This window comes from Seriola dumerili, unplaced genomic scaffold (assembly GCF_002260705.1).
Source record: "Seriola dumerili isolate Sdu_G_001 unplaced genomic scaffold, Sdu_1.0 BDQW01000091.1, whole genome shotgun sequence".
NCBI lineage: Eukaryota > Metazoa > Chordata > Actinopteri > Carangiformes > Carangidae > Seriola > Seriola dumerili.
Genome location: NW_019174346.1, coordinates 2,862,623 through 2,880,926, shown reverse-complemented (window position 1 = coordinate 2,880,926; position 18,304 = coordinate 2,862,623). Strand labels below are relative to the sequence as shown.

Here is an 18,304-nt window from a genome sequence, read left to right as displayed (position 1 = left end):
TGTGTGTTATGGGTTGAAGGTCATGCCGTGTAGGACAAAACCCTTATCAGTGTGCAGCATGAGAGCAGCCCATCTGGCTCAGTCTTTTATCGAGACAGACACCACCTCTGTGTGAATGTGCTGTACAGGCCACACTCTCAGGGTCAGCTCTCCCACTGTTATCTCCCACAGCCACCATCATGAGTAAACACAAGTTTTCCCAGTATTTTGTGTCTGCCACTTTGCAAATAAACAGTGATACGTTCAAGATATTTTTTGGCGGGGGTTTTGGAAAACAAATTAAGCTCTATCCCTGGAAGAATTTTCAAATTTACAAAGGCACTTTTGTATTAGTTTTGCACTCATTGATCTTCTCTGATGAAATAAGAGGGCATTACTTTTTTATGTGTTGTGCAGTTTTGCTTGATTTCTTGTAAACACCACAATAATATGTGTTGTTGTATTTCAGCAACCAAGTCATGAGGAAGAAGCTGATTTTGTTCTTTAAGAGGAGGAATCATGCTCGCAAACAAAGGGTAAGTGTCCCTGCTGTTAAGAAACCAAGTTCCAGGTATTTCTGTTTGTGCTCTGGACACAACATTAGCGGCGCCATCCGTTCCCACGGCCACTGAAACAGTCATATCATACCTTACTGTCTGCACTCAGATGACTTCAGCTGAACGGGCAACAGTTAAATCTTCTGTATCTTCCTTATTTACCTGAAGCTACAGAATGCTGGCTACAAATTCAACAAACCACAGGTTTTCTGGTTTTAACATTTGTATTTTTTATATAATTAAATTCAGAAGGCAGACAGTGTAGCTTCGTCTGACTCAAAGACCCGATCAGGAGTCATGCTAACAGCTCTGTGAGGCTACACTTAGGCAAAGCTGTTGCTATGTGCTAAATGCTAACATCAGTATGCTGATTCAATAGGTACAGGTCATTCGTCTTATTGATATTTGATGATAAACCCAGGAATTGATCCAATTAAAATTCAGGCCTGATGATGAAAATTAAGTTGTCGAGACGTTTCACTGAAAACCTCAAACGTCTCATGGTGCTAGAGTCGACCTCCAAAGTCAGTAGGCTGGGAACCGTGAATGTCTACAACATTACATGGAAATGCATCCAGTAGTTGCTGTGGTATTTCAGTCTCAACTAAACTAGTGGACCGACTGACCAACACTGTGATGCATTCGTTACAGTGACTGTACGACCAAATGGGAAACGCCTAGGTTTCCCCTGTTTGTTGAAAAGTATTGTGTGAACCAATTACTGCTTTTACATAGAACAGAATAACAAATACCGTCACATCAAAGAGCAGATTTAAGCAATACATTGGTTAAACATCTGTCTTTCTGTCTCTCTGATCTGTAACCGGTGATCTAAATACTTCTGAATCACCCCATGTTGAAAAATTTGGATCCCTTTTTGTATTGCAATGGCTCAGTGGGGCCCACCTTTGTCTGGCTGTTCCCTGTCAGGGTCAGACAGACCTTTTGGACTCTGAACAATGGCAGAGTGCACATGGCTTCATGCCAAGAGGAAGGTGAATTGTTTGTCCCTTGCTGCACAGAGTGGAAACGAGGGTGTATTGTCCTCCCAATGCAGGAGTCTTTCCATATTTTCACTAAACATTTTAACTCTTGCGCCTCTGGAAATGAGTTTGATTTTAGTATTTTTTTTTTTTTTTTTTTTTTTTTTTTGCATGTGTATGTGATTAAAAATTAATCTGTAACAAAATGGCAATGATCTTATGAAAGCTATTTGTAAACAGAATAGTTGCATCAGAACAAATTTTGCCAGGGTCAGGGCACTGCCTTAGGCAATTTGAAAGACAAACACAAACCCACAACAAACACAGCCAGCTCCTGAGCAGCATGTTCTCCCTCAACTCTGCAGCTCTCACCTCAATTTTCTACCGCCTGTCTGTAGTTGTTTACTTTAGTTCTCATGTTTGCTTTCAAAGATAAACTGTAACACTGATTTCACCAACGTCTGTAAAAAATAAAATTCATGTTCGCCTACACTGCCTTTAGAAAAGAGACATGTCACAGTCATTGTTGATATTTAACCTGATGGTTTGGTTTTAATACCTGTGTTTCCATTATTTGCATCTATTTTGCCTCTTCTCTACAGTGTCCTAGCAACATATTACACCAACTGTACCTCCAGCACACTGAGCTCCATCCTGTGCTCAATTAGACACATGAGTTTCTCACCTCCAGAACTTCATAACCCTTTAAAAAAGTTGTATATAAACAGTGCTCCTTTGGGTTCAAAAAATCAAGATAGCCCTTATTTTAAGTAACGTACACTGGGGTAACATTAAAGCATCAGAAGACGCCCTTTTAGTCTGTATCACAGACCAGCATTTTTCATGCTGTGTGCGCAGGAACAGAAGATCTGCCAGCGCTATGACCAGCTGATGGAAGCGTGGGAGAAGAAGGTGGAGCGAATGGAGAACAACCCCAGACGCAAAGCCAAGGAGAGCAGAACACGGGAGTACTATGAGAGGCAATTCCCTGAGATCCGCAAGCAGAGAGAGCAGCAGGAGCGCTTCCAGAGGTAACAGCATTTACCTGTCACATACTGGGGCACAACATACGGTTGGCTGTGATTGGTTCTTTGTTCAGAAGCACACATATAGTTACAGATATAGTTCCTAAAAACATCAAATATTCGCATTTGGAATCAGTGACTTCTCTGGAATTTTTGTTCAGTATATTACTTCAACATTTGATCAATGATCAGAGTTGTTGCTGACAAATTTTCTTTTGATTGATTAATTTTTGCATTTCGAATACAGACACATAATTGGCTGGTGGAAGGAGATTTACTGTACTCCGTTTGATTTACTTTATGGGATACTGGATGACCTGTACTTGAAGAAAGCAGTTTCTCAGTCTGTATCTCTCTGAGAAATTATACATTTATATTTATTTTCTCTATCATCATAGTTTTATAGCCCAGTACGTCTTCTGTTTAATACAGATAGCTGAGCTGGAAACTGTTGCTTTGCAAGAGCAGATTTTATGATGGAGTGGAATATTCAGCTAGCAGTACATTAAGCCATCACAGCACAGGGCAGGAGCCACTGTTATGTGAAGGTGGTCAAAGATGGAGGGACTAGAGTGAAATTGTATTCTGGCAATCTTATGATGGTTTAATAATTGACAGTAACTGCAGCCACCCAGACATTAGGATATCCGTTCAGCTATCACCTAAATGGAGGGCACTAGGTGTGTGTGGTGGCGGCGTACTTTGGGCAGAGACACTGGCTGTCTGGGTGGCTCTGGAGAGGGTGGGAGACGGGGTCAGGGTCCAGCGTCTGGTTGTTGCTGAAGCTGATGCTTTGTGCTTTCATTGAAATCTCCAAGTAAGAGTTTGCATGTCAGCACTGTTTATGCAGACTGCCAGACCATGAAGGAGGAAGCAAGTAATAACTGGCCAGAGAGACTTTCATTCATTAATAATGGGTACAGTGATTCTGCTTGTTAACAATCTGACTTGGTTTTGACTGGAAAGGAAACGACTGTGAATAAGTAATTGAAAACTTGGAAATATTTGTGCAGCATAGACATTTATTTAAATATGTTTTAACATTTGTAACCCCGTTTTCAACAGAGTTGGACAAAGAGGAACAGGTCTTTCTGCAACAATTGCCAGAAGCGAGCATGAGATTTCTGAAATCATAGATGGCCTTTCTGAGCAGGAGGTGGGTACTAACTATAGAGCCTTTGAAATATGCTACCGTGTAGATATGATAGGCCTTACCTAGAGGAGAACAGTCCACACAGTTTGTGTTTTTGAAGAGGTGGGGGGTCTCTGTAGCATTTCTCTTATTTCATCATCATGAGTGTATATATAATCTGCATAAGTCTGGGAGCAGATTTCAAAGTAGAAACAAGAACAAGGGAACAAGGGAGAGGGTTCTCTGTTGCAGTAACTACAGCCACTTTCCCTGTCCATGTTCCACAGAACAATGAGAAACAGATGAGACAGCTGTCCGTCATCCCTCCCATGATGTACGACTCCGAGCAGAGGCGAGTGAAGTTCATCAACATGAACGGCCTGATGGACGACCCGATGAAGGTGTACAAAGCCCGGCAGTTCATGAATGTTTGGACCGAACATGAGAAGGAGATCTTTAAGGAGAAGTAAGTTGTTTTTGTTTTGTGTCTGTCAGGACATGCCTGAGTCGCAGCTCGTCCCCGTAAATCTGAAGTGCAGAGATGGTTTATGGACCTAAATGTGAGCTTGCACTTGCACTGATGTATTTTTGGCTGTGGCACGTGATTAACAGCTGACGTCTCTTTGCAGGTTTGTCCAACACCCCAAGAACTTTGGCCTGATTGCCTCGTATCTGGAGAGAAAGGTAAACTGCTTCTTGTATTTTCACATGTGCCAGTTTTTAGAATATATAGCAGGATTTAATGTTATTGATCTCTTGGGTGGTACATTAAATACACTCTCTCCCAAAGTCAGAAACACACGACTCTTCTGGATTCAGGACCTTAAAGCTCTATGGTCACTTTTTCATGGTAAAATATAAACTTAAAAGTTTTGATGTAATTAAGTATTTAGCTTTAATTATTTAAGCATTTGTCATAAAACCCCTTTAGACCAGTTTATTTTGATTTATTATGTACAAGGTATTTCTTTATAATGAACAGAAATATTAAGATCTGCTCTCTCTTGCTCCCCATCGCCCATTAGTATTAGCCATATCAGCTCTAAATGTCCATCTGGATGATAATAAACCTGTTAGGTCTGTGGTTTCTGCCTCTGGAAGATGGTTATTATCAATATGTTGACTATGATACTGCACAGGAGTAATACATATGAAGTTTTCATATGAGCACAAATGAAAGGAAATAAACAAATGCTTGAATATGTTGCAATTTCTTGTTTCAGTGTGTTGCTGACTGTGTCCTGTATTATTACTTAACCAAGAAGAACCACAACTACAAGACGTTGGTGAGACGGAATTATGGACGCCGGAGAGGAAGGAACCAGGTAAGCCTCAGACTTTATGAAATGTATACATGAAAGATCTTTTAAATGATTGGAAAACTGGTTCTCCTGATGGATAAAATTACATTAAAGTATAAAAGATGACGAAGTAGTAAGTCCAGTTCTATTTGAAATTTCTGTTTGCAGCGTTGGGTTTGTCTGACTCATTTGCCACACCTGTTTCATGTTTGCTCACATGTTGTTTGTGACGGATATTCGGCGTGTCTGCCACATTTCAGACTCACATGCCACACCTATCTATAGTGTTAAGTGGTAAGAATTTGGCATCCACATCGCTGGCACTATTCATGGGGTGGAGTGAGCAAAACAGGAAGCAGAGTGGGTACCCCTCAACTTTTCTTGGATTATTAGGAATCATTAGGATTATTAAGAAACTTTTGGATTATTGTGACACTGCTACAGTATGACTTGCTTGTGAGTCAGTTCTCCTAAGGACAGTCAAATAGATCAGATGGAGCTTTTATTGTATGAAAACAGACGTTTGCACATTTGAGAAAAAGTTCAGGATTAGAAAAAGTGACGCTGTTGCTCCCAGTAAATTATCATTTGTTGAAGTGTTGAACTTTATGATAACACTTAATTGATTAATTAGTTCATACACAGAAAATTCAATGTTTTGAAATTGGATTAATTGTAAACACTCATTCTTTCCAACTTCTCAATCAAGGGGATCAGCTGCTTTACCTTGTTTTATGTGACGTTAAACTGAATATTTTTAGACCGTGAGACAGACAAAAAAAGCAGACAAATATTTGAAAACATCACGTTGAGCTTTAGGAAATTGGGACTGACCTATTTCTTTTATATATAAAACAAATACTTGATTAATCAACCAACAAATGAATCAATAATGAAAATAATTGTTAGTTGCAGCCGTTTTTCAAACCCAATAAAAAAATTATGATGTACCACATTCTGCTCCTGTGAACAGATTCAGCAGAACAAACACAGTGGAGACAAAATGCTGGGGCAAAGGTGACATTCAGAATATATAAACTTGGGACACACTAGTTAGAAAAATGAGTGTGTGTAAATAAAAACATACATTTATTAATGATGTAATAATACAACAAAGATAACGGCAAAAGAAGCACAAACTAAAGCTGCAGCAGTCTCACTGAACAGTTTCACAAAAATCAGTAACAACTAATGCGAAGGAAATGAAATAATTCCATATTTATTGACAAATGTAGGAGATGATATGACGGTCTGGGTCTCTACACAGATGTGTTTGTCACGGTATCAAGCACAGAGACGAACTGGATTCGCCTCTCCCTTTAAAACCTCTGTGTGCCAAAAGTGAAAATTACAAAGTGACAGCTATGAAGATATGTTGTTGTGCTCTTCAGGGCGTTACGTAATTATTGTCTTTCCCCCAAATCCAGTACAAAAAGAAGCACCATCTCCCAAGCCTGTGTTGAGGGGTATTAAATTATTTTTACTCATCCTGGTGGATGTTTTCTTCTTACTTTACTGATGCCACAGTCCTTGTACGGGACATTTTGTCTCTTTGCAAAGTACAGTACATATGCTGTGTAACCCAATGGGTTGGTTGTAGACTGTTTCTTGACATAGGAGGAGGTGGAGAGCACAATAATTCATGATTACATCCTAAACTCAAAGATGGTTCTTCTTCTTTTACTAAGTGACAGGTGCAATTTCTTCATGGATGACTGATCTCCGCAGTGTGGAAGCGTCTTTCTGTGTATGTAGCTTGTGAGCTAATGATTCTTTAGCTTACTGAAGACTATCTCTGTGTGTTTTTGGACTTCTTGGTCATTTGATATGGCGGATCAGAGGCAGGTTGCTTTATGTGGGTTTTGTCTGAGAGATGGGGGACATGTAAACTGGAACAGGTTGTCTGTGATCATGCAAGATCCTGTTCAGCAGCTGTTGTGCCTGTGCTTAAGATGTCATGTTTCATAACTGCTGAAGCTGCTTCCTTTTAAACTAACATACATTTTGAGGGATCGGAGCACATACAAACATAAAAACAAAGGTTTTCAGTGGGTAGGCGCTTTAATGTAAAAGTGGGTGTGAGATCATCTTGAGATTTAGGTGAATTGCTTCAATGACGTTGTTGTGGATGTAAATACTGTTTTTTCTTCTTTGCCATTTTGACTAATGCACATCAGGATGTCGTGGATTTCCAAGCCGCTGGTGTGACTTAACAACTGCTGTTTGAGCGAGTAGAGTGAGTCATTAGCGAGGGAAGGAGGAGGACAAAGTTAGCAATAGCAAGAGCAAAGGAATGTAGGGTGAGTGAGTGAAACTGAGTGAAAAAACCCTGAGCGAGACAGAGTCAGCGCTTGCAGCTTATCTGGTGGAGTGTGTGCTGTTGTTTTTTTCATTTTCCATTTCCTCTTTCTTCTGTTCCTCTGAGAGAGCGAGAGAGAGAGAGAGAGGGAGAGGGAGAGGGAGAGAGCGCGCCACCCCTCTCTGAAACAGCTGAATTGGTACAGCCCAGCCATCTGACAGGCCCAAAAAACTCACTGTGCTGCTGTGAGTGCCAATCAAAGAGGAGTGCACGGCAGGGATTACCTTGAGTGACCCTGCATAGATTAGTGCGTGCATGTGAGATGGACAATTCTTTGGGCGGCTTAAGCGGCCTGATGACACGCTTTCCTGGAATATGTGCGGCCGTGCTGTGGCCCGGCAGCCCTTCTAAGGAGCTCTGCTATGGTGCTGTCCTGCCCCTCTACTGCTATCGTTACCACCGCTATGGAACTACCGGAGGGTAAACTCACATTTGCAACACCAGTAAGCTGTGGCTCACAGCAGAGCAAGGGGTTTTTGTGACCAGCAAATGAGCTTGCAGGTATGTCACTAGCTTTGAAACCACGGATCTTTTTTTCTCTACTTGATACCACACTCTGTCAGTTTATTTCCGTTGTCTTGTTTCTTCTCTTTTTTTTTGTTTGTGTCATATTTTCTGTTGCTCTTCTGCTCGGGCCTTTCGTTTCTTAGCCTACATATTTACTTGAGCCTTGTAGGCAGTCACACTCGGCTATTTTAGGGCAGTTTTTCTAGGACATGTGCAGACATGGTTTTTAGTTTAAGAGTCAAGCCAAGACTGTGTGGTCACGCATGTACATATGTATCTCTGCTATTGTGCATGAACTTCTGAGATGAGAAAATATAGGAATACATTTTTAGATTTAAGATTTTATAGTGCAGAGTTTGAGGCATTAGACACACTGGCTTTATATATAATATTTCTTGAGTTAATGTGCTTCAAGTAACTATTATAATATGTCCCCCATGTCAGCTGAACCTCATTTACTGATCTAATGAATATTCTGACTAAGTTTGTGAACACACACACACACATACACACAAACACACACACACACACACACACACACACAGACGCACACAAAAAAATAACAACACCAATAAACATCAGTTCAGTACTCACAATACACATTCATGTGGAAGCCTTCATAGGCTACATCCCCCACTGTGTCTGCAACCATTTCATAGTAAGAACTTCCTCCTCGTGTTCTTGCTCATGCAGGTCTGTTCTGACAGGAACACAGCATCTCTACATCTTTGTTTTAAGCCCCACCCTTAAAACAAAAGTCTCATTAGACTTTTTTTTTTTTTTTTTCAGCAAAGGAACATTTTCAACTTATTAGTCATTTTTTTGTGCAGCTTTGGCAATGTTTGCACAACAATTCGGACCAGCTGCAATACAGTGTGGCCTTTTATGATCTTCTCTTTTATGGTCTTGATAATGAGTGTCAATGTGTAATATTTATCTACATTATAGCCGAGGGAGAGGCGGTCCCTCACTGATTGTGTTTTATATTGATGCTGTAACTTTCACGTTTAATTTAGTGACCTTCTAGGGCTCCACTACTGGGGGGCGGTGGCAGTATTTGCTTATTCCAGTTTGAAATTAGTTTGTTTTAGCATAAAGTTAATCATGTTTTAGACATGTGGTTGTTATCAGTTTTCAGAATTGTCAATATTTTCAATTAGATTTCTTCCTTCGACAAATTCTCTCTAAAACAGACATCACACATCCAGACCAATACGAGCCTATTGTTGTCACATCTCTGACGTATTTTTTATGGATCCTGGAAACAGTGTTGTTGTCGCTGAAATTAAAAAAAAAAGAAAAAAAAGAATCTGCTTATCTGTTCATCAGCCATTGTTTTGAGAACTAAAGACAAACATGAAACAAAGACTATGTATCGTGAGAGGAGAGCAGGGCAGATATGACGACTCGTATTGCAATCCTGCAAAAATCCAGTTCTACCACAGCCATCTCTTAAGCTTGATCTCATCTGATGTACTAACACACCTACGCTACAGGCCATGTTTTTGCTAACACAACACATTTGTCAGAGGAGCAAAACACTGACAAACATCCAGAGCATGTGTTATGGTAAAATGCCAGAATGGAATACAAACGCAATATTCGCCATTACAGAGAAAAATGTGAGTAGCTTGTGGTTGTCAGCGCAACTTTTTACATGTTAAAAGATGAAAACTATGACATAAAGCTTAATTTAGGGGGAGTGTACATTCTCGTTGTCATGTAGCCATAAAGTGCGAGGACTGACCTCCTGCACCCCTTTATTGTCTTTTGTCTTTATTATCTTAAACGTGTATATATGTATATGCCCCTTTTCATGCTGATGAAAGCCTATAGCTGAAAAGCATCAGCCGTGATATTGCACTAAAAAATTATGTTCTACAGGCTTTTTTTTTTTTTTTTTTTTCCACCGAACTGATTTGACTTTTGAGGTTGAGCACCCTACTGGAACGTACACCTGTTACAAAAAAGTCTTCTTCTCTTGTTGAAATAATGTAGCCACCTCCTGGCTGTCATCTTTTCTTTAATTTCTTGCCTGGTTATTAATGAAATGAAGACTAAGGAGCTGGTTACTGGGAGACACCACACCTGTTCAGTTTATTGATCAGCCTGTCGAAGTGGTCGAGGAGTTCTGATAATTAGGAACCTTTTTTTGATAGCACTTTAAATTTTACAGCCAACATGGAATACATTTTTAAAAAAGCAATGCAGCGCTTGTATCTAATCAGGAAATTGCACTCATATGATATAAGCAAGCAGAAACAGCTGCAGTGTATATACAGACTACAGGTGAAACAGAAAGCTTGACAAATCATCAGCATCAAGGATGAACTAAACTGCCCTCAGGAAGACGCTGTAGAACAGCAACCAAGGACATTTACAGAAAGTCCTTTTATACCAAATGCAATAACTTTGTTGAACTCATCATTCACACTGGAATCATGTCCTTTATGGTTGTTTGTACTGTGCATGTTGAGCTAATTTTATTATTGTATGTATTGTTAGTGAGTCACAATGATGTGTTTTAACCAGCTTGTGAAGCCAATAATTATAGATAATAATTATTATTACACATATCCTAAAGGTTTTTATGTTGGTAAATGTGATCAGTGTATATAGATCTACAGGGTGAGCAAATATGTATAACTCTTTGCTCATGTCTGTTCTTTGTTATGGGGATGCATAAAGGCAAAATGATTCTTGAGAGCCTCTCTCTTAATTGCCTGGCAGTAAAGTTGATCAAGCAGTGAAGTAGATTTCATTGCTTTGTAGCACCAATGATGAGCTATTCTTTCCCTGCTGAGCTGCTAGTAACCACGGTAACTGTGGCTCATTTTTTTACCTTATTTTTGACAGAAAATTTTTCCACTATGAACACTTAGGAATTAATGTCACCGTCAGCTGGATAACAAGATATACACATGGATTAAAATGCTGCTGTTAAATATAATGTTTTAAACTTATTCCCTTCTTTTCCCTTTTCCTCATTTCAAGGATTTCTTGAATGTTTCTGCTAATTGTTTCTGCTAATGTTAATTGTGTCTTTGGATGATGGTAATTACTGTAATTAGTTGTAAGGATTGAGGTGACACATAGTAATAATTAGTGTAATAATACGTTATTTTTTCATTTCCTTCTCCTTCGGTGGAGCTGCTTGAAGCAAGAGTGAGATATTCCTCTGGTGGCCGAAGTTCTGTGGTAGGAAAGGGAAGATTGACTTGTGGCTCTGTCATTTCCTAAATCAAACAGGACTTGTGAATCAGCAAAAGAGGGGAGAAATTAAAACTCTCAAAATATTCAAGCCAGGTCAGGAAAGAGCTTCATTTAAAAACACTGAAGAACCACAGAACCACAGGGCCTCATTGACTTTTGGAGAACATCTGTGTAGAGGCTCTTTACGCAGTGTGGGAGAAGAGGCAGGAATGCCACGGCTCTCTGACCACCTCCAAAGCAAACACGAGCGCTCCCAGACCCAACCAGAACAGCATCTCAGTGAAGGACATGTAGGGGGAGAATAACTCAGACTGGTCTCTGCAAAAAAGGTCTCTGAATTGTTGAGTGCCAAAAACATTCCTTGCAGACTGCTGCAGGCAGGAAACGAGTCAGGAATTTAATTCTCAATCCAAGTTTGACGTGGGCTTGTCTGTATACATCAACCTACAATATGAGCTCTGACTCTGCAGGGGTTTCCTTAAGGAATTGAACAGTGCATCACGCCATCATACCATTACCAAAATATAGTTACATGAGTATTCTCAAGCCATTTTAGCATGTAATATACTAAATATGGATTAACACTTTTGAAACGGATCTCACCATCGTATCTATTCTGGCGAGACCCCTCGTCTGCATCAGAGAGTAAACGCAAAAGGAGCTTGTAGTTAACAGCGATGACATCAACTACAAATCAAATCTTCCAGTTTTGTCTACAATTGATTTAAGGGGTATGAAGGGGAGGCTGTGAGCTGAGCAGCCTAATATGAAGTATATGGGGTAAACTTAATATAGCATCACATGCAGTTTTCTTTTGAATATTGTAGATTTGATTTGGTGAGTCACTCCACTCCTAGAAGGCAAAATCCTCCGATTATTGGTCGTCTCTGGTTAGAGCTGGCTACAGCAGACGCTAATTCTGCAAGTCAGGAGACACAGACATGAAAACAGCTACGATCCGAGCAACTAAGGCTGACTTCAATAAACTACTGGGGCAGTTGCTCGCTGTCTGTTTCTAGAGAGTTGTCAAGCTTTTCAGTATCAGGCTTTATTTTTTTATATGGTAGCCAGACTCCTCATGTGCAGAGCCATGTTGTTGTAAAATAGACAGACTGCCAAATCCCAGCTTTTGTTTTTTTTTTTCATGTTGTAGCCCTGTCTTCCTTCTCTTTGCCTCAGTCCATATCTTTTGCCTTTACCATTGAGTGCAGCACATTCCTTGGCCCCATCTGGTACCAGCATGGGATGTTTGGCTTGGCATAGCCAGACTTGTTCCAGCACAGCGCTTTCATGGAACAGGCAGGAGGAAGCATTCTGTGGTGTACCGCGCCAGCAGTGATGATAAAGAATGTTGCTCTGCCCTCAATCACTCTGTCGGTCCTGTTTTTTAAAATTCGGTTTTGAATGATGTTTTCACTCTGCTTGTGTAGGCAGTGATATCGATCTGAACTCAACCTCCAGCCTTTTTTTTATTTTTTATTTTAAAATACTAACATCGTCTTCTCTTCGGTTTAAGACTTGCTGCCTTTTTATCTGTTGCAGTGTGGTGTAAAATTCATAATGAGCATTATGGTCAAGTTCTTTTCTCTCTTTCATGGATTTACTGAGACAATTAAGGCATGAGAACTGGCCGCACTCCAAAATTCATCATTTCAGATCTGGTTCTGCAATTTGATTCGTTTGTGTTTCACATGTTTCTGCAGATACTGGACCATGTAAAGATCATCAAATATGGCGCAGCCTTAAAACTGTCTGCACAGGGTGTACAACTCCACTTTTCATCTTCTATCTAGTCATCATATTTGTTGTGTCTTTGGTTTTTGATGAAACCTGAAAAGCAGTTGGAAAGTGAGGAAATCTAATAACCAGATGGCAGCATACATTTCTGCCATTCATCTAACTTGGTCTGTCTGCAATCAAAGACTTTGACTATGTCAGCACACCATTCAGGCCCATATTGTGTTGTACAATTTCAAATGGTCCTCTGGGCTCACAGGGCCAATGCAGGCTCTGCTATACCATGAGAAGATGGCTGTCACTTGATAGCATGTAATAAAGCTGGACCAGGAGGTGTGTAAATGTCGGGGGAGGGGGGGGGTGTAGAAGAAGGTGAGGGTGTGTGGCAGGTGTAAAGCTTTGGCATCAGTATGTGTGGTATATTCTGTATGATAGCTGAGAAGTATCAGACCGGTCTAAGATACATCAGGATGTGTCCTTTAACAATACTTGTGGTGGTTGTTTGAATGACCTTTTTTAAATACATTACATCTGAATTAAAACACTGATATCACCCTAGCATCTTGAATGACTTTTACTAATCTGCACGTTGACCTTTTTCTTCATGTTTCAAGGAGAAACAACTAAATGTTTTCCTTTTGTGTTTTGTCTCCAGCAAATAACACGTCCCTCACAAGAAGACAAGTCAGACGAAAAAACCGAAGAGGACAAATCTGAAAAATCAGAGAAAAAAGAGGACGAGGAAAAGAAGGACGAGGAAGAGAAAGATGAAAAGGAGGATTCTAGGTGAGTTATGAATAGTTGTTTGTCCTGGTGTCAGTCAGCACACATTAAATTTCAGTGCTTTCAGTTAATTATAGCAGTCATTAGAAGCAACTCCATTTCTTTAAATGCCTTTATTTAAAAGTAATGCTGGTATTTAAAATCCAAATCGTAAACAGTTCACCTTTTCATAGTCCAGTGACCCTGTGCAGTTACAGTTGTATATATCAACAATGCGCCTCCAAGCTATAAACAAGAGATATGACTGTAGCTTGTGCTGTGAATAAACAATTCTCCCTGGATGTAACCTGTTGAGCACAGCAGTAAAGAATTCATAAGGCTGCCTGCACAAATGACTTTTATCACTCTGTAACATCCAGTTAGTCATAATGTGTTAATCCTGTAATAAACAGAGCAAAGCCTGTTTTTAGGATTGTGTTGTTTTATATTGTCTCATCAAATAATGAATGAACATCAGAATCCCCCGGTTCTCAGTGGAGTGATGCACGTTCGTGGTCTAGAGAAGACTTGCAGGTGGTAGAGCTGTGTCTGTTTTGGTGCTTTGCTAATAAACTAGCCAACTTGCTAACTTGTCCGGCTTCAGTGTGGACAAACTCTAAAAGGCTTTTATTGTGTGTTCAATCACGGAGGAAGACAACAGATTACAAAAAGGGCCTGTTATTGCTGAGTCAAAAGGGAATAGATGTTTGCTATACCAACCGTCTCTTAAAGCTTCGCGCTCCCTCTCCAAAACCACAGGGACATTGGCAAGGACAAAGACAAGTGTGACGGTGGGGAGGACGAGGACGGAAAGGAGCAAAACACGCCGCGTGGCAGGAAGACTGCCAACAGCCAGGGCCGCCGTAAGGGAAGGATCACCACACGCTCCATGGCCAATGAGGCTGCAACTGTGGCGGCCGAGGAAGCACCTCCCCCTGCCCCTGAGCCGGTCTTGCCAGATCCTCCGCAGCTCCCTAAATCTGATCCAGCACAGAAGTCCATGAAGGAGCCAGCGAAAACTCCAGTGGCTTCCATGGATGCTAATAAAGGTGAATCCCTTTGGGGATGCTCTCTGGAAATTGTTGAAAATATTTTTCTGCAACACACAAGCAAAGTTGGTGATGGAGAATTGACACAAAGAAAAAAAAGAAAAATAAAATTGTACGATATTTCATCGCGAAATGTGTGAAGAAAAGAAAAATGTGTACTAGAGCATCTGATTGATGAATCAATGGCATGAGATTATCCAGAGCTCATTCAAGCTGCATTAGCAGGAGTCTCTTACACAGTCTAGACTTATTATATATAGATGTGTTTATTTTCCTTTTACACATGCAAAGATTTCACATTACAAACATTAAAAAATTCAGTGTTTTTTTTATTTTTTATTAAGAGACTCTCATTCTTGATTTTAACAATGACATCTTTTGAAGTTATTACAACACACCACAAAGCACACAGCAACCTGCACAATTAACTACAACAGTTACTGTCAAGTGAGCTCAGCGTTCCCTTCTAGCTTTGTAAATGTCACGGTAGGATAAAAGATATTTTAATTTCTCTCTCATGAATAATCAGGTGTCGTCATTGACTGGCCCGGTGTAACAGCCAATGTTCAGACTGTAAGCGTCTTGTTTTAAGAGCTGGAATAATAGAATAGCACATGCCAAATATGCATCTTAAACAAGGTTTAGACACATGTCAGAATCGTGTAGGTACATGAGCTGCTAAAGCCTGAAAGTGGACAGTTGGTTCAGTAAGTACATTCACTCGAAGCCAATTTCAGACAGACTCTGTCCTGCACTCAGGAAGCTCTGTGTAGTCCGTCCATCACCATGGCAATCCACTGCCCTGGTTGAGCTGTTGTCATGGTACTTAGTCACGCACTTGTTCTCTTCCACCCTTGAAGTCCGTCTGTCTGACGGTGGCAGCTCAGGTTTTCAGGTATCAAAGTCCCCGTGTGTTAAGCTCGTTGTGGCGTTAATCTGAATCATTAATTCACTGTTTTGTAAGTGCGCCGTGCTCCTCTGCCACCTGCTCCCGCTGCTGTCTGTCGCGCTCTACCTCGCTCAACAGTTATGCAAGGTTTGCCCTGTAATGTGATTAATTAACCTTCTACTGTGTGTTCTTCCATCATGTCAACCCGCTGACCTTTCTGGCCCTGTTCTGGGCATATCACGGTTTACGTAGGACTGTATCAACTGTAATCTCTCCTAGTGACTACATGGAGGATATTGTGTGTTTGTTTGCTTGCCCTGTTGTAACCCCTGCAGCTATGGCGCTTCTCAGAAAAAAGTGTGCTAGGTGCTAAAGGGTAGCTATCTGTCAGTCTGGTCCAGTTGAAATGGTGCCGAGCAAGTTTAGGAAGCTGCTGATTCAGTGGGAGGTGGGGGGTGGGGGTTTGATCCTGACGCAGTGGGGGATGGTGTGTTTGTGTGTGTGTCATTAGGTGAGATGCTACAATATAGACGGTTACCCAGTCTGTTTCCATATTGCGGTGATTAATGGCCACCCTAGAGGGGTCTAACCCGTCACGGGGAGAACATGTGAGGTTTGCCTCTGAAGACGGAAGCCCAGTCCAGTACACATTTGTTTAACTAAGTGTAACAGACTGTGTGGCTGGGGGACCTTTGGTAGGAGCCGTCTAAACAGTGAGAATTGATCTCCTCATCCTAGAGGTAGGGGGGTGGGCGGGGGATGGGGGGGGGGCAAGCCGCCTGTTAATGTCAAGGGTACATCTGCTGCTATATTAGTCCAAATGTTTACACAGTCTCAGTGGGTGCCATGGAGGAGAGTGTGCTAGAGTTCACTCGACCCCCTCCACGCTAACCGTGCACTTCTGTGAATTTTGTATTGGGTGGGGGGGGTGCAACTGTGTAGTCAAGCCAAGGCAAGAAGGAGGAGTGTGTATGAGATGCGCAGTGTCACAGTAGAAGGGGTGGGAGGGTTATTTGTCTCCATCCAAGGCCTTTTCCCAAAGAGGGAGGCACGGCTCTCAACTCCTCCACTGTCTGGTGCTGGATCAGCTGACCAAGGCCCTCCCCCTTGTGGATTAGAGAGGAGGAGGGCTTGTACTGTGGGTAAGGGGGAGAGACACATAGATGGGAGGAGAGAGAGAGAGAGAGTGAGGAGAGTGAGCTAGAGCAAGAGTGTAAGTGAGGGAGCAGGTCTCGGCAGCCCCTGAATGTAAACAGATTATTAGATTAGTTGCCATGAGAAGAAGACGGCTGAAGAGAGGACTGTCACTCTCTCTCTGTGTCTGTCCCCCTCCCTCCCTCTCTGTTGCTCTCTGTCTCTCTTTCTCTCTGTCAGTGCTCATGGAGCTGTTTTTCTTTTCTTTGTGATTTAGCTGGTGCTGGTGAAACCGGAGAAACTTCTCGCTGGACCGAGGAGGAGATGGAGGTCGCCAAAAAAGGTAGAGTTTCGATTCATTTCTCTCTCGCTTTATCTCTCCATCCTTCCCCTGTTTCTGTGTCGCTGTGATCTTTTCTCGTCTTTCCCCCCTCCCCTGTCTTTTCCTCTTCTGATTATCTGATGTTGCCTCGCCCTGCCTGTTTCTTACGTGCACAAAAAAAAAGAATGTGCACGTGTGTTCGCACGAATACAAACTTGTGCTGCTGCTTTACTGGAAGCTGTGAGAGACTCATGAAGGCTTTCAGGGATCCCTTTTTCTTTTAGCTCCACCGCTCTGCTGGTTTCTCAGAAGTGATCTATTAAGGCCATCCATTAAGCAACATAGCGTGATTTTTTTTTTTTTCCTCTCTTTTTTTTTGTTGCTTCCTTTAAGATCACTATCTATTATTCACATTCAAACACTTTGTCAGATCCTCTGAAAAGATTTAAAATCACTTTGGTCTCGTAAATTCTTTAAAATGCTGCATACTGTGCCTGATCTCGTCAGTCATTAGTCAGGTCATATGCCATTCAAGCGTGCCCCCTCTCCCCCCTTTTTGCTGGCTTTGTTGCTATAGGCTCTTATGTAGGGTCCCCTGAGTGCCAAGAACCATAGACTGGGGATTTAATGTGGATTAATTGAGACTCAGTTGTGTGGGTTTTGGAGATTTGCTTTCCCCTTTACAAAAATACGTTGCTGCTGTGATCTCCTCAGGCATTCAGACCTGTAGTGTTTCTGGATTAGTGTACGTAAGAGAGACCTGCTCGACCTACTCTAGTCATATGACAGAGCAGGTTCAGAAATCACTTTTATGCTGTGCTGCCACACATGGCTGATCATGCATGCACATTGAAAGCAGTTGCTCTCTAACTCATAGTTGCAACCTGTTGATCTACGCGAGCCTCTGAGGAAATACAAGGCTAACACACCCGAGGCCTGGAAGTCGAACCAGAAGCTTTTCCCCGAGGAGGAAAAAGAACTCAGCTCTATGAAGGGAAATAGAAAAGATCAGATTATTGTTGGTATAATTTCACACCTGCAGTCTAATTGGACTTTATGAACAAGCAGTTTTTCAAACATACCTCATCAGACAGGATCCTGTCATATGAGGCTCACATATTTCAGCCTAATCCTGTTTTTGTTTTTTTTTAAACTTGCTGGTCATTGTTATTTCACTGGTTTGCTGCAACTACATTATCTGGACAAAATAATTAGAGCAGCCAACAGTGTAAAACGTATAATACAACAAATAGTTAAAACTACCATAAAAATGAATCTGTGCCTCTGTGACAACAAACATTTAACATTACAAGCTTTTTAAAGATGGCTTTTTATTGTAGAGCTGTTGCATCATC

General features: G+C 41.3%; 1 protein-coding gene across 2 annotated transcripts in view; it reads left to right on the top strand.

The window, feature by feature from the left end:
• The window catches only part of ncor1 (nuclear receptor corepressor 1), a 50,667-nt gene that overhangs the window by 12,217 nt on the left and 20,146 nt on the right, over positions 1-18,304 (top strand). For both annotated transcript variants that reach the window (XM_022745769.1, XM_022745770.1), the window contains 9 exons: positions 449-515; positions 2,378-2,550; positions 3,610-3,700; positions 3,964-4,142; positions 4,306-4,360; positions 4,900-5,001; positions 13,449-13,579; positions 14,315-14,604; positions 16,905-16,970. In XM_022745769.1, coding sequence (XP_022601490.1) covers positions 449-515; positions 2,378-2,550; positions 3,610-3,700; positions 3,964-4,142; positions 4,306-4,360; positions 4,900-5,001; positions 13,449-13,579; positions 14,315-14,604; positions 16,905-16,970 — 1,154 coding nt within the window. The remainder of the gene's footprint in view (positions 1-448; positions 516-2,377; positions 2,551-3,609; positions 3,701-3,963; positions 4,143-4,305; positions 4,361-4,899; positions 5,002-13,448; positions 13,580-14,314; positions 14,605-16,904; positions 16,971-18,304) is intronic.